The 17625-nt window shown below is 35.9% G+C and overlaps 1 protein-coding gene across 2 annotated transcripts in view; it reads right to left on the minus strand.

Annotated features, from left to right (window-relative positions):
* The window catches only part of ANO3 (anoctamin 3), a 193099-nt gene that overhangs the window by 18937 nt on the left and 156537 nt on the right, over positions 1–17625 (minus strand). For both annotated transcript variants that reach the window (XM_027115153.1, XM_027115154.1), the window contains 3 exons: positions 9433–9469; positions 5137–5248; positions 4187–4244 (listed from right to left, as the gene is read on the minus strand). In XM_027115153.1, the coding sequence (XP_026970954.1) occupies positions 4187–4244; positions 5137–5248; positions 9433–9469 (207 nt within the window). The remainder of the gene's footprint in view (positions 1–4186; positions 4245–5136; positions 5249–9432; positions 9470–17625) is intronic.

The raw sequence follows: 17625 nt of genomic DNA on the forward strand, positions 1-17625 counted from the left end.
ACCATGTGATTGGATCACTCTCCACAGTGGTAGGCCAAAGTGGGGAGGCTGGATGACAGACCATTTATAATTTTGTTGAATTTAAGCCTTGATGACTTTGTAGTTTGATTTACAGGGTAGAGAAAGAGATCTAACAGCTTCTTCACATAATGATTGCTTTGAGCTAATTCCAGTCCTTCATTACTCTAAAACTCATTCGGGATAAAGTCTATACTTAGAATGAGTAAAGGGCATGGATGAATGTGCAGGAGACCCAGGCTTTCATTCCCATTGCACCATTCAAAATTACATGACCATGGACAACCCAAAGCTGGGTGCCTTCACATATTTTTCTCATTTGCTCCTCATGAGAGTCTGGTGACATGGGTGTTGATATCTCTGTTTTGTAGATAATGAAGCTAAGTGGCAGACAGAAGTATCAGACTGCAATACCCTATTCCTTTCACTTGATCCACTTTAGTATGTTTACTGTAAATCCAATTTACATGTAGGAGCCAGCAATCATTCAGCGATCTTGTACCAAAACCAATTTTTATTAGATTCTCCACTGCGGCAATATGCTATCCCAATGGTGGCTGGAAAGGGCAGTCACCAGAACATGAACTCTAGACTGCCGGAATCATCAAATTGATGACTTCATCAATTTATAGGTATGTTTCAATAATTTTAGGCAAATTATATAACTTCTCTAAGCTTCTGTTTTCTCATCAGTAACATGAGTGTAATAACAGAATTGTTGTGAGGATTAAATGCATTAATATATGTAGAACACTTAGAACCAATTGCTGGAATGTGCTGGCATATAGTAAACACTCATTAAATATTAGCTATTATTAACATTTTACACAGATTTACATATATGAGATATTATATGGCATAGTATGAGGGAAGTCCAGTATAGTCAGTTCGTAAATATTCTAAATAAAATTGTAGTACTTTTTTCCTTTCTTTATAATGGCTACCATTATTTATGCCAGGGATTTTACATGCATGATCCAATTTAATCCACCTGTGGCCAATATTACTGAGATGGCTATTCTTATCACAATTTGCACATAAAAAAAATCGAGACGTAGCGATATTAAGATCATGCGTTCAGGTGCAGTAAAATTAGAATGTAGACTGTCAGATTCCAAACACAAAATATTTGTTACAGATCATGGTTATGTTCTTTTCTTCAAGACTATTAAATCATCAAAGGAAGGAAAGAGACTTCTTCATCTGTACACCACATATTACCTAGCAGAGACCTAGGATAGAATATGTGTCAATAAATGCTTGCTGTATGATTGAATTCAGAGGATCAATTCTTATCTTCCACCATGTATACTTTTTCCATCTACACTTCCAGGATTTCTAGAGTCTATCACAAACCCATATTTTTATTTCACTGAGTGTTTTTTAAAATAAATAATCCTTTGTTGGAAAATATGGCTACTATCTATGTCATATGTATTGTGGAGAATATCTAGGATGGTTATGAAGTATTTTTCCTGACATTAGTATTATAATTATTCTCCCGGTACTTTCAAAGAAGAATCATGAATTCCAATAATTTCACAATTAAGAGTACCCAATTAAACAAAATATTGGTGCTAGCAGCCACTAAAATGGCATCAATAGGCAGATCTACCTGCGTGTGACTACACTGTTCCCCACACTACCCTTGCTAACGCCACTGAACACTCCTGGAAAAAGTAAGCCTTGCTTTTTTCCCCCCATTTGGGTAGCTGAAAACCTTTTAGCAGATATAGTCATACTTCTGGGCTATGAAAGAAAGCTGCAAGTCTGATTTGGGGATTTTCAGGAGGCCTGGGACTATGAAAGGCCTTAGTTGATCTCTGCCCAATAGAATAATACCCAGGTGGCTGGAGAGACAGAGCATAGATAAATATCAGTTACAATTTATAGAGTTCCTACCACAGTCCAGGGACTGTGCTAATTGTCCTATGCAAATTGTCTCTTATTTATTAACAGCTTTGCAACCTAAGTGTTACTATTGCCAGTTTACAGATGAGAAGACAGATATTCAGAGAGGTTAAATTAAGGACAAAGAATGAATAATCAGCAATATTAACATTTGAGCCCAGTTTTCTGTGATATAAAGCATACGTTCTTTGGGATCTTTAGGCTTTCTCCATGTATTCCAATAAACTTTTAGAAGACTCTGGGGAGACAACATTAATGAGAGAGGCCCTGAGTTTTGGGGACTTTTTAGATAGAGACTAGAAATGTCTCCTATTTCTCAGGTAATCTTTTCTTAGCCTCTCTCTAAATTATGACCTCCTACTAATGCTGCCACAAATTAAATTGGATTTTACATTAGAATAATTAAAACAATTTTGAACTAGACAAGGAATAAACAGTCTAACAATGAGACTGAAAAGAGTCCAGAAATTTCAAGATGTAGAATATAAAAAATCTTACAGTCTCATTTTGCCGAATGAAAACATGTATTTATTACATTTATTTATTAAATGTGTGGCTGCCAGTTAGGCATGGGGGGATCTTGATTACTCTTTACACCAAAATAAACTTCCAATGGGCCAAAGATATCAGTATTAAAAAAAAATAACATTAGCTAAAACTACATGTTAATTTTGGGCTTCCCTGGTGGCACAGTGGTTAAGAATCCACCTGCCAATGCAGGGGACATGGGTTTGAGCCCTGGGCCAGGATGATCCCACGTGCATGGAGCAACTAAGCCCATGCGCCACAACTACTGACCCTGCGTTCTAGAGCCTGTGAGCCACAACTACTGAGCCCAAGTGCCACAACTACTGAAGCCCGTACACCTAGAGCCCGGACTCCACAACAAGAGAAGCCACCATAATGAGAAGCCTGCGTACCGCAACGAAGAGTAGCCACCACTCACCACAACTAGAAAAAGCCCGCACACAGCAATGAAGACCCAACACAGCCAAAAGTAAATAAATAATTTTTTTTTTTAAATGTGAATTTTAAAAATTTCCTGAATGGAGAATACATTTTTTTTGTCATGATACAAATTCCCCAAACCATTAACAACAGTAATATTTTGATTAGAAAATGCTATATAGTTGTGTAAAAAAATATCAAAACAAAACTAAACTATATACAAGAAAATGGGAAACATATCTGCAACAAATACGAAAGATTAGAGCCTAATTTTATTTGTTTATAAATTATTAAAACAGAAAAACAGCTTAATGAAAATAAATAGGAATAATACACACACAGAAGTATAAAATGTCAACAGACATATGAAAAATATTCTCCATCTCACTTGTAATTAAAGGAACTGAAATCTAAAGAAGATATCCTTTGGATTATTGGTAAAAATTAAAATGTTTCTCTTGGCAGAGGTCTGAAAAGTAGATTCATACTCTATAGGTAGAGCATAGCATTTGGGAGGACAATTTGTCAGTCCCAGTGAAAATATAAAATATTCTTACTGTGATAGAGAGATATTATTCCTAGACATTTTGTTTCCATGACATACATATAATAAATCAATAAAGACATATGAGACTTTGAAGATATACCTATATATTTATAAATTAGTATTTGAAGTAAGATTTCTTTTGGACTAAATTTTCCCTGCTTAAAAGGAAACCCAGCATGTTTAAAAGTTTGGAAACCAGTACAATAGACAATAATAATTCCCCCAAAGAAAAACAGTTCTGGAGCTAAATTTCTGGGCTTTGTGAATGGAAAAAATAGTTTTGATGGAATATTAAAAACAGCTGAGGGACTTCCCTGGTGGTGCAGTGGTAAGACTTTGGGCTCCCAATGCAGGGGACCTGGGTTTGATCCCTGCTCATGGAACTAGATCCCACATGCATGCCACAACGAAGAGTTCGCATGCCACAACTAAGGAGCCCACGTGCTGCAAAGAAGGAGCCACAAGCCACAACTAAGACCCGGCACAATCAAATAAAAATAAATAAATAAATAAATGAGCAAATTCCTGCTTTACAAAAAAAAAAAAAAAGAGCTGAGGTCAGGATCACCCTCTTTTCTGGAAAGACTTAATTCCTTCATTTCTGAAACCATAGGAAGTCTCCTTTATTGAAAATGCGTCTTCAGCATGCCTGAAATTCCCTGTTCCACCTCCCCTTTCTCTCCCTTCCCACCCCCTCTTCCTCCCATAGTCATTAGTCCATATCCATGCCTATCCCCACACCCACCCTTACAAATTACTTACTTCCTCCAGTCTCCACCGGTTGAAAAGTTTATTGTACTTTCCTGGATGGCCTACAAATCTGTAAAAAGCCATTTTAATTCATTAGCGTTTATGTGGGTTGACTGAAGAACATTTACTAATGTATTACAACAAGTGCATGTGTGGGTAGAGACTTAAGTGTTCTCTGGAGCAACTTGTACCCAAACAGTTGACTTAGGCCATGCTTACACATCAAAGGACCCAACTTAAAAAGGAAAAATGATGTGTGAAGTCAATATCAATGAGTTGAGAAAGTACAGACAAACCAACCGAATGAAATTTCCTATTTTTACCTGTGGAGTTTTAATGTCTTCTTGACCTAGTTAACGAATATTAATACAACGTGCTGAATGGCTTAGTTTAAAATGTTTCTAGCTTCAGCATGTTTCCATGGCACTTGTCAGAGTGTTAAGCATATGGCAAACCAGAACCAGTAGCTTAATATGCTTCTTTTTCATATTTTGCAGCAAATTTAAGGAAAAGAAAAACATTACCATGACAGGTATGTTTCCCCACTAAGGAACTGTAAGCTGGGGTTACATAAAAATTATTTTCTTATTTAACAAAACCATTACTTATGACTGGAGAGTCATAATTCAACCCAAGGATGGCATGTTTTATTTATTTTTTAAAAATGGAAGTACAGCTGATTTACAATGTTGTGTTAGCTTCAGGTATACAGAAAAGTATTAAAAAAAGTATTAAGTATAAAGGTTATATGATTTTACTTTTTTATGCCAACTTTAACTGGGAGTGGCACCTAGAAGCACTGTACTGAGAAGTCTTTTGACTTGAAAAAGCATGTGAAGATTGATTGGGACAGTTTTCTAAAGCAGAGGACAAGAATTTGCCACCCCTGTTAACAAACCAGCAGTGGAGCTGTTGACAATCTCTGTCATTCTGCAAAGATAATGCCTATGGAGTTGACTTACCTCCCCAAAAAGAAAGCAATATAGAAGATAGAACTGTTTAAATTGACAAACTGGAAGAGGAACATCTTCAAAGCAAAGCTGTTTTCCCATTCAGATTCTGTTCGAGGATATTCTAAAAGGAACATAGGGTGTGTTTACATAGATGAGGTAAATGACAAGAAATATGGATACAGAATCAGAAGTCCCATGTTCAAAGTCTGGTTCAGTCATTTACTAGTTCTATGAGCCACTCAATGTCTCTGAGTTCTAGTGTCTGCATCTGTAAAAATAGGAATGATAATATCTGTTCCATAGAGTTGCTGAAAGGATCCAATGAGATAATCTTTAGACATTTCCCACAGCTACAGAAGTATGATGCTTGTTATTAAGATATAAAGATTTTCAGGATTCTCTCTGCTCCTTTCATTTAGAGGTAACCACAAATATTAGATCAGTCTTTCACCCAAACTGGCTATACTTAATATAGGGACCTAAACTGTCCACAGGGTTCTTTGAAAAAGGAATATTTTGTATGCAGACTGAAGTGGAATAGTAAAGAGAAAAGAGGGCTACATCAGTCACAAAAGCCCAGTTTTTATCTCAACCTTACACCTAATTTGCCGGTAATCTCAGGCAGGGCTCTTCACATTTCTCTGTAATCAGTTTTATAATCTGTGAAATGAGGAATTTAGATAAGATAATTTTAAGAACTCTGTCAACACACACCTTAGGGTTCTAACTTCTCAAACAAAACAAAACAAACAAAACACAACAAAATACAGTGATGAGAGAGATTGGATGAAGATGGCAGCATGTACTGACGCCTCTGCTCCCACTCAGTACCCAAATAAGTGATAGAAAATATATATGCACATCTAATATATTTATATATATTTTTTAATATAATTGAAAAATTCAAGAAAGGTAGAAAAGAGATGGGCTCTGACTTAAGGGAAAGAGAGGCCAAAATACATGCATGAGCAAAGCACAGAATAAAAACGCAACAGGTCTTGGGGAACTCCAAGTCCAAAGCAGGTAGGTGCCGGAAATAGGAGGGAGTCTGTGGGGCATCCAAAAGAGTGACTGGTTGGTGGGCACCAGTGAGAGCAGTCAGGATAGGCTGACATCTCCCCATGGGTTTTGAAAGGTTGTGTTTTCATTGTTGTTTCCTTCTAAATAGTTTGTAAATTAAGCATAAAACTTATTTAGAAATAAGAATGTGGATTTTTAAAAAAATCCTGTGAGTAAGATTGCTTTTGGTTCTCCATTTCTAATTTTATTGCATCGTGATCCACAAATGTGTCCTGTGTGATTTCTGTTTGGGGGCAAAAAAGTTGCAATTTCATTGTGGCCAAATTACATGGATAAGTTTTGTCAATGTATCAAGTGTCTGAAAATAATATTTCTGTTGAGCATACAGTTTATATATATTTTAAAAGAAGCTTGCTAGTTATGATATTCAAATACTCTATATCCTGGCTTATATTTTGAGTGTGGATTTATCAATTTATTTTTGTATTTCTATCATGTTTTGCTTTCTATGTTTTGAAGGTTTATGAAAAGGTGTATAGACATCATGACAATTATATTGACCTGGTAGATTGTTTATCAGTATGAAGTGTTTCTCTGTCTCTCTCAAATAGATATCAAATTCTTGTTTGCCTAATGTTAATATGGTGACATATGATTTTATTGTTACTATTTTCTTGATATAGATGCTCCTATTGCTGAATTGACCTCTGACAAAATAAAAACTCTTTTTACCAGTTGATCTAATTTGTTTCTTGGAATCCAGGTTTATTTTTATAGATAATTAATATTACAGATAAATCACAGTTCATTATTATAGTTACTTTATTATTTGGAACAACTGACAACTATTCTGATCTAATTCTCAACAACTATAAAACTAGGCTGAAAAAATTCTCTCTTGGAATCAAACGTTATATATTTCCTCTCTAAAAAAAAACCTTAATGTGATAGAATTGAAGCTTTGATTTTTTTGTGTGTGTGGTTTTTGAAAATAAAATATTTGGACAAAAAAAGAAATCAAGAAACAAAGTTTAAAAAAATATTTTAAATAAAACAGTGTTTGGCCTCCTCTAGAAAGTTAAACCTAATTTCTAATTTGAAGCATAAATTTGCAAGCCAAAAGTTATACAAAATATAATGTCATATATATTATATATATATATTTATATATTTATAGGTATATACATGCAATGATATTATATTACTTTAAGTAAAATATCAATATTTTATTAATTTAAATCAATACAATTCATTCATTATTAATCAACAGTTATGAATCCACAGGCATTATGGTATGAGTTACAGATGGAAAAATCAAATATGAAGTGAATACACCTGGAACTTAGCACAGATAACTGTTCTCTTTCCTACTATCAATTGTGGTCCCCAAATCACTTGCTTAGATTTGCTTCTATCTTGGGTATAAAGTACTTTAAAAGTTAATAAATGTAAGGAATCAGAGCTGGAAGAAACCTTTGAGACAATGTAGTTCAAGTGCTTTGTTACCCAGCTGAAGAAATTGTAGCTCAGTGGGTTTAAAGAACAATGAAAATGATGAAAAAGATCATTCCCATTTATGGAGCACTTGTCATGTGTCAGGTGGCCAACCTACAATGGTGAAACAGGAAGTATTATCATTCTCATTTTACCAGTGAAGAAACTGACTCAAAAAAACCAAAAAGAAACAGAAGAAAGAGGAGAAGGAGGAAGAATGGAATGGAGAGAGGGGAAAACTTGCTCATAGTCATGTAATTTCCAAGTAATCATGTCATCCAGAGGATGAACTAGGAACTAGTTCTTCCCTCTACACACTGTTCCTTCTCTTGTTACTTGTATTTGTAAATACATTATAACGAAAGTGATATATCATGATAGAGTCATACAGTTCCTCCACCATAGTCAATGGAGTCTGTCACTTCTGAGTTTAAATTCTACTTATTTAACTTAATTATCTTGGTTTTCTTATCCATAAACTAGGGATCATACTGTCATAGAGTTGTGATGACAATAAAACAAAATAATGAAGGAGAAGTGTTTAGCTTAGCCCAGTGCCTTGGCTCTGGTGAGTTCTCAATAAAAGATCATTGCTCAAACAAATCTGCAATAAAAATTTTGTACCCCAAACTGGGGGACTAAAAATTAAGTTTGAGGATAGAAAAAAAGACATTTTCTGACATGTAAGGTTTTGAGAAATTTACTTTCCAGGTAGCAAAATAAGGAATTAAGTTAAGACAGAAGAAACATAGGATCCAAAAAGTAATGTCCAGCCGAGAAAAAAAAGGTGAAAGGAATTCCCACAGTGCTGGTGAAGGGAAGTGTAGATGCAGCTGAGCACAAGCCCAGAGGGTAACCTATTGAGATTGGAGTAGACAGTGGTTCAGGGAGGATAACTCTAAGAAGAAAATAAAATGAATACAATACTTGATGTTTTTGAATGTATTTAGAGAGAATTTAGAGTTATGGCAGGAAGTTTGGGATAAATTAAGGAAAGTATGTGTAGACAATTAAGCAACAAAAGTGCTATTATTAGCTTCATGAAAATATAAAGGTTGTGTAAGAAAGGAAGGATCACAGTACACACCATGCCTTAGATGTGAACATAGTTCTCTAGACACAATGATTTGAACACTAATTATTCATTTGGCTAAAACTGCTGGTACAACCACTTTGGAAGGAGGGGAATTAAGTCTGTTTTTAGCCGGTGATGGATGGGAAAGTGTGCGGGGACAGAACACTGCAGGGAATAAAGACTAAAGTTCTTGTCTTTATGATGGGAAGGCAGTCACTTCCCAAAGCTAGAAAACCCAAGAATGGCATGCAATTTAGAAACAGGGTAGAAAATAACAGAAGAAATTAATTGATAAAATGCTAAAAAGCCGTCCCTCAGGGATATGGAAAATAAAAATGGGTAATGTGGCAAAGGACTGGTGTTTGTTACAAATCTCTTAATAATCTTTTGCCTTTTAAATTGTGTACATGTAATATGACACTTTGATAAAAATAAATATTGGGGGTGAAAATCACGAAGAACTGAAAAAGTAGTGGAAAAAAGCAATTCCAAGTAGGGAGAACTAGGTTTGCTAATTTCTAGTAAGATTTTGTAACTATACACATTGCCTCTCTATAGTTACGTGATGTAGTCCAACTTCCTATGCCGCTTCTTTCACTTTTATTGACAATTATATAACTAAAGTTGATATAAAAAGCATATAAAAATGCTCGTGTGTAAAGCAAGTGCAGAATAATATGCCCATGTTACAAAAGAGTGAAGAAAAATGGGCTTACCTAAATTAGTGAGAAGGTAAGCGATTTTTTCATAAGCCTGTAATAAAAGAAAACAAATAGTTAATGTTATTATTTTCTTTTAGAAAACGCTGTTATTTACACTATTCAAGAAACATCTAAAGTATATGCTACATAGTGGTTACATTTTTAATTAAGCAGAAGCAAGTTTTAAATCTTACTCTACAGTGCTTTATATATACACATACACACACAACGCATGTATAAAAATGTGTTGTAAATATGTGTATATATACAGACACACTTGATTTCTGCAATAACATCTTTTCTGCTAGCTATCTTTATTTCCACTTTATAAATCAAAGAAATGAGACTTAAAAAAACCCCAAAGACATTCAACTAGTTAACGGCTGACCTGGGATTTAATAATCAAATTATATGTGCTTTTCACTACTCTGGAAGGTTAAGTGGAAGTATGTCTTCTTTACTATTGATAAAGAATTTTCCAAACTATGACAAAGGCAGTGGGCAAAGTTGCATTCCTAAAGAACAAAGCTGGTTTGGTGGTTATTTAAAACAAGATTCACTAGTCAGATCTGTTGAATCTGTAAGTCACATGCACAATAGATTTTTATAACATTTTTTATATTCTGCCACCTTCTTCTTGCCCCACCATACTCTGTGTACCGCTCATACAGACTCAAGGAAAGAAAACATATTTCACAATATTCCAAGTAAATATAGTTGGAAATGTATATTTACTATAGACAGGAGGGTGATGTGTGTGTGTATGTAAATGTGATTACGTAACCCCACAATTCAACAAATTATTCTTTAGATTATAAATTCCAATAACGCTGCCTATTGGCACGCAAAATCAAAAAGGTGTCTGGACACTTGAAAAGTTGTTCACCTTCCCTGACTGTTCTTTCAATAGAACTATTATGATTATTCATCTTGACCATGATTCAATCCATCTCTTCCTAAGATTTAAAGAGTTATCTTGAGACAAAAAGATTATATTGAGTACAATAGTCTCATTCTACCCCTGGTGCAGTTTTTTTTTTTTTTAACTGTACACTCAAGTAATCATTTCCAAATTTTAGGACCCGATTAGCTTGAATTCATGAGCACCAAAGTTATCCTGACTTTGTTCTTTTCCATGCCCCATTTATCAACTAAGATGATTAGAGAAGGGTCTCCAGAGAGTATTGGAAGACAGCCTTATCAATCAGCAAATAGTACTTGAGTAGCTCCTATGCCTCAGGCACTGAATTAAGTGCCCTCATGGGGACTGAGAGAAAATTTTATTTAAATAACTGTCATTTAGAGTATTTGGCTGGTGCCAAACAGTGTTTTATATATACTATTATTTATATTTGTCCTTACAACAATATTATCAAATAGGCATTATGATTCCCATTTTACAGAACAGGAAACTAAGGTTTAGAATGTTAAGCACCTAACCCGAGATAATACTTCTAAGCAAGTAGCAAAGTCGGGATTTGGTATCATGGCTCTCTTGTACCACCTATGCTGTGCCTTGTCACATAACCACTTCAGATTTTGTCTTAATACTTAGCACATAGACCTGTCTGTAAGCCTGCGATGGTGATATCTGCAGCTGATGCCCCAAGGGATTACAATAACCTAATAACCTTTGGAGGAATGTTATGAATCACAAAAGATGTTGTGCCACCCCTGGATATATTGTTCTTGGAAAGCTGTCTGAGGTAGTGAACAGCCTGCATCACCCAAGGCCCAAATGCCATTGGCATCATCATGATGATGAGTTACAAAATCAGTCCATGCAGAGTGACATGTTAACTCACCCACAAAGTGTAGGAAGAAACCACAATTCAAATATAACCAACTGGATGGTGTATTACAGCAATCACATTGACACAGCAAGTTGTGTGTGTGTGTGTGTGGTAGAATGGATATGTACTTGGGGGAGGAGAGAATAAGAGGATTCAGGGTCAATTGTTCTGGTTACTACATTATATACATGTAGTATATGTATATACTACATAAATATACATCATTATGTATATATATATATATGTAATATATGTGTGTGTAAAACATTTAAAAATAAAATAAAATTTAAAAAGTATATAAAATACCATATTGAGGAACCTATGCTTTTAAAAATTATTCACTAGTGCATTCAGTAAGCTGATATTCTGTGGTCATATATATTGGGTTAAAAATATTTATTAGGAATTTCTAATGAGTCAGGTACTATTCAGGGAACCAAATAACAGTGAACCAAACATAGTCTCTGCTTTCATGGAATTTAAACTCCAGTGCTCAGAGAAAGATGGCAAAGAAATATGTAATTGGCCAGAAGATGCAAAGTACTAAGAGGAAAGATGAAGCAGCCTGAGGGGTAGAGAGTAGTGGTGGCACAGCGTGCTATTTAGAGGGTGATCAGGGAAGGCATTTGAGCAGAGAGCTGCATGGAGTGAGGGAACCCAGCAGGGATGCAGCTCAGTATCGGGGGAAACAGAAATTGTAAGTGCAAATGCCTGAGCCTGCCATGGGCTTGGTGGGCTTCATGAAGGACAAGGAAGGTAGAGGGACAAGGGTGGAGGCAGTAAAGGTAGTAAGAGATGAGTCAGAGAGATCTCAGAGAGAAACACATTTTCAGGGCCTGGTAGGCTATGGTGAGGACTTTAGAATTCGTCCTGAGCTGAGAAGTCATCTCCCTACTAATGCTTTGTTTTGGGGTGCAATGCAGAAATCAGTTGTGGGAAAAAATGGCAAAGGCAGAGAAAAAACAGCAAGGTTGTTGTGAAGGGGCAAATTAAGGAGTTGTACATGTGTTTTAATGCTCTTTATCTCTGAGTCAGAGGCTCACAATCTAACCTTCCTTGTAAAAAGGAGCTCCAAACAGACTTTTGCAGAGTCAAAAAGAGTCTGCACTTTTCCAGGAATCCTCCTTTTTGAATTTCTAGAAATCGTGGACATACATATGAAAAAACTAAACAAATACATTAAAAAAAAAAGAAGCTAACCTTCTTATTAAATGGGTCATTTTGCATTGCTTCCTTTCGAGGTTAAGATGTGTGGTCTAACACTTTGAACTACCCTATTCCATAATAACCTATTTGCATGGTAATTACCAGTGGAAATCGGGTGTTGAGGAAAGTCAGGTACATTTTGAGGTCTTTGGGGATCAGGCCCATGAAGGAAACATAGGAATGTATTCTCTGGACTTTAGAGATGGAAGTGGATCAATAATGTGGAAGAGTCCAGAACCAGCATGAATACACAATAGCCAAGTGTATTCAGGGCTTTCTTTTTTTTTTTTTTTCCCTTCCTTTTGGTTATAGTGTGCTCTATGCCTGGTACATGGCCTTTAAAATGAGAGGAGGAATACCAAAAGGAGTTTATCCTTTTATTGACAATGCTGAAATGGTTTAATTGGCTTAATCCCAGAAGTACAAGAGTACTTCTGCTGTGATGTTTCTATTTTCTCTTAAAAATTACATGTTAATCATGAGACCAGAGAACTTTCATTCTTAAAATAATTCGTAGATTAATTGAGGTTTGATTGTCAAGCAACAAGAATATACACTTCTTAAGTAACTGCACATTTTAAATTTTTATCAAAATCTTTTTGGAAGTATTTACTAATGATGGTTAACCATGCTACTTATAATGCTAACCTCTGGTAGCATTATATTTTGAGGGGCAGCAAAATAAAGAATAAAAAGGATGGGATTTGTGAAGAGCAACTCCTGGTTTCAAATGCTGGCTTTGTAGTTTTTTAGCTATATGCCTGGTAAAAGATGTTAAAGATAATAACTTGAAGTTTTAGTTATTGTTAAATTATTTGCAATTTATCTTTGGAAGAAGTGATTTCTGATCTTGGCTGGGTATCAAAATCACCTTAGCTCCTTAAATCACTGATTTCGTAATGCCATTTTGTGGACTAACTGGATCAGAATCACTTGGAGAGCATTATGGGAAACTTTTTGTTTTAAATACAGACTTCATAGTCCTACAAAGAAGATTCTGAATGAGACTCAGGAATCTGTAGTTTTTCAAAAGTGTTTCAGGTGATTTGATGAGTATAAGAGTAGGAAACAATCCTTTAAGTTACTTTTATGATCTGTAAAATGGGCCTGTCATCAAATTTTTATTATCTTGATCCATATTTCTCTCCCAAATTAAATATTTGTAGGAATGCCACAATCCACCTGTTTTAAAAGCTTAGAGAATATATATCCTTTGATTGTTAGTGTGAATGAAATTAACAAGGGCAGAAAACTTGAAAGACACTGAAAATATAATTCCAGTAACAAAAGTGACTTTGAGCACATACAATATTCGAAATGCTAGGATATCTGGAGAATAAAATATTTAAAATGTATTGAAAGAATATATTCTAAATGTCTTTTAGGCATTAGGCAAAGACCTGGAGATATAAACATGAGGAAGCTACAGCCCCTGCTCGTGAGGAATTTATAACCTGATTGCTGGAGAACAGGCATATCCCAAGCACTGTAGCAGAAGAGCATTCACAAAAGAGATTGTTTAATGCTATCAGGAGACTCTGATAAGGAGGGAGAATAGACCTGTCCAAGCACCTGTGAGAAGAACAGACACAAAGAGATTCTTTAATTCCACATATGGGATCGAGAACAAATTTTATGAAAGAAGTGATCCTTAACTGAAATTTTCAAAGATGAAGAGATATTCTTCAAGGAGAGAAAAAGAAAAAAAAGGTCAATAGAGGAAGCACTGTGAACCAAGAGATGGGTGTGAAATAGCAGAATGCCAGGGAGCAAACACAAGTGGTTCTATAGGCTGGACTGCAGGGTGTGACAGGGAGGGGGCAAGACACAAACTCCAACAAGGGGAGAAGGGAAAACTGGCTTTAAATAATGGAGACCCTCCCATGCCATTGATGTCAGAGGCAATGGGAACCTGTTATACAGATCTGAGTACAAAATAAGATGATCAGATTTGTAATTTTGAAAGACCCTTGCAGCAGTGGTGTGAAAGGGAGATAGGAAGAGTGCAGAATAGAGACAGGAAGACTAACCAGTTAGAAGGCTGTGACAATAGCCTGAGCTAGAAATGACAAGCAGCTGAACTAAGGAAGCAGAAGTGAGGATGGGGAGCAGGGAATGGATACGAGAGAAGCACAGTTCACAACAGTCACTGATATGATGAAGGAGACGAAAGTAATGCATGAAGAATGGCAAGGTTTCTGGCTGTGTACATTAAACATGAAAAGTTCAGTTTTAAAAAATTATTTGGCTGATTTAAGCTATTTTTCCGCGCACTCATTTCATAGTTTCATGTATATGGCTTATAGCTGAAAAGCGTATTAGATTAATAGAATATTTTAACTGAGTCCAAATCCCTCGTTTGGGGAATATGGTAGCACAGGGATCACAAAGTCAAGCTATTAAGAAACACTTGTATGAGTACATTTGAAAAGTACATTTGTATGAGCTGTATATTTAGAGTTGTTCTGCAGATAACAAAAGATAGCATTTGGTATTCTAGGTGAATCTTTCTGGTGGTATATTTTTTTTAAAGAGTCTGATATTTTGATATTAATGACGTTAATCTATCCTTATTTGATTAAGCTCTTAAATTGATCCTGTGTGTTCAGGTGAGTCAGAAGGGCTGTTTAATAATCTGTGAGGTGCCTTAACATCCTGGGTGGGAAGGAAATGCATAAATTCAAAAGGGCATTATTTTTTTTACACTGATTGAATCTGAGAAATATAACATTCCTTTCACATTTGGTGAGTTGGCTGTGTAATTCACTTCTTTTATGCTAAATCCATTTTAAAATCTTCTCCTGAGTTAGTTGCAAGGGCAAAGGAGAAGTTGTATGGTCTATTTCACTTCTAACAATCCCTGAATCTGAAAGCCAAAATGCTCAACAAGTAGAAATAAACATTTAGAAAGAGGAAAGTCAGCTCTGTTTTCTCCTGGGAACCATGGATGCTTATTTCATAGCTCTAGGCACTTACATGGGCTTTTGTATTTAATGAAGTAGAGCTAGTGGGATTTTAAGGATCTCAAAGGATGGTTTCTATGATAAAAATAGTACTATCCTTACCTGTCTACAGAGGTCTTTGTTGTCTGTAAATGCAAGTACTTTGGAAGAAAGAATACACTAAGCCTCATCAAAAACATAAACTTAGTGAGAAGAAGTTGTATCTGAACCTATAAGAGAGAGGAATGTATGTTGGAGGGTCAATTGTGATTCTAGGGAAGGGGTGATCACCGAGGATAGAAATTGGAGGGGTAGCAGAATCAGAGTTCAAGGGACTGGGAATTGAGAAGCACCTGGAATAATATAAAACTGGAGTCTGGTACATCAGTGAAAACTTCAGCCAGCCTGATAGAAATGGACTTTTATCAGGACACTAAGTTGAGGAACTGACGATTCAAACTGATGAAAGCCTGGGCAGTGTTCAGAGGGGCAGGGGAGAGGGAGAGAGCATAAATGAGAACAGAAGGAACAGACGGGGGGAGAGAGAGAGAGAGATAGAGAGAGTGTGAGTGTGTGCCCTGGGATGTTAGCCATTGATCATTGATAAGCCTGTTCCTTACTTGGTGAAAGACAAAATTTAAAAAATGACCCAAAGTTGCTACCTAGGTGGCTGCGGTTTTATGGGTAACTCATATATAAAGTAAAAATAAAGTACATTCCAATTCTAATTTGTTCCAAATTTTATATCATGGTAGAATGTTTTAAAAGTAAAGGCTGGGGCTTCCCTGGTGGCGCAGTGGTTGAGAGTCCGCCTGCCGATGCAGGGGACACGGGTTCGTGCCCCGGTCTGGGAGGATCCCACATGCCGCGGAGCGGCTGGGCTCGTGGGCCATGGCCGCTGAGCCTGCGCATCCGGAGCCTGTGCTCCGCAACGGGAGAGGCCACCACAACAGTGAGAGGCCCGCGTACCGCAAAAAAAAAAAAAAAAAAGTAAAGGCTATTTTTTTCTGATTATAAATCAAAACCTACATATAGAGATAAATATTTGAATGAACAGAAAAAATATATATTAAGTCAAATATTATCCTGAGATATAACCACTATTAACATTTTATTGTCACTCTTCAAAATGCAGGTGTGTTCCAATGGAAATCAAGTGAAATTGTATATCCTTCTTCCGTAACTGTATGCCATGTACTTAAATAATATTAAAATTTAAAATTCAACCAACTTACTAAGGATAAGAAATTGGATAAGAAATTGGATCAGACTAGCTGATCGCTAGTATTACCTAGAAATGAATACATTAACCACTTAGCTTCCTTTTCCTTAGATAATGAGATCAACCACAATAACCTCTGTCCACTGGAAAACTGCCACAATACACTGGTTTTGTTAGAAACAATTTCTTTCCCTATCTGCCAGAATAGTTAATATAAAAACCATAAATATAAAACTCCACAATGTCCTAGCTGTGAATGGTTCCTCCTTCAATGTGGTGACTTTGTGCAATGCACAACATGTACTTCCTCACACAGGCTACCACACAAGCCTCTCAATCCCAGCACTGTCTTTTTTCAATGTTTATTGTTCCCTTTATGAGTCAAAAGCAGAAATTAAAAGACTGTATGGCTTATTTGGAGATACAGTAAGCAACATTCTTCTTCTGCAAATTAACCTAACCCTGAAGAAAGGAGTCTCCAGTAGAAAATATTAACTATTGTCCTTGCATTAATATTTACCCATTTCTCAGTGACTATTTATTTTCTCTTAAGAACATCTCTGATAATTTTAAAGTTAAATAGTAAATGGTTCCAGTTCCCTCCCGACTAACCATGTAATGTCAGTATCAATCCACGTTTGGAACCAAATGCGTATTACCTGTTTATGTTATCAATATCATTGTTTGTGTATTGGTCAGCCCTCTATATGAATTATCTCACCATGTAAATATATAAGCACTAACACTTACTATATGCATAATGTGGGACAAGTTATTTAAGCTCTCTGAATTTCAGCTTCCTCATTTACTAAATGGAGAAAATATTGACCTTGTGGTGTTGTTGGAAGAATTAAAGGAAAGATATTATTCTAAATGTGCCAATAAGTGCCTCCTGTCTTCAGAAAATGGGGCCCCATCCACAGATCTTGCTGAAGAGGTAGACCTAAGCATAATATTGTCCTCGCAGCCATAGACATTTGGTTCATAAGTCACTTGGTATATGTGAAGTTGAACCAATCAGATGCTCTCTCTGAAAAACTAGCAC

This window comes from Aethalodelphis obliquidens, unplaced genomic scaffold (assembly GCF_003676395.1).
Source record: "Aethalodelphis obliquidens isolate GAN/ISIS:26980383/991018 unplaced genomic scaffold, ASM367639v1 scaffold14, whole genome shotgun sequence".
Taxonomy (NCBI): Eukaryota; Metazoa; Chordata; class Mammalia; order Artiodactyla; family Delphinidae; genus Aethalodelphis; species Aethalodelphis obliquidens.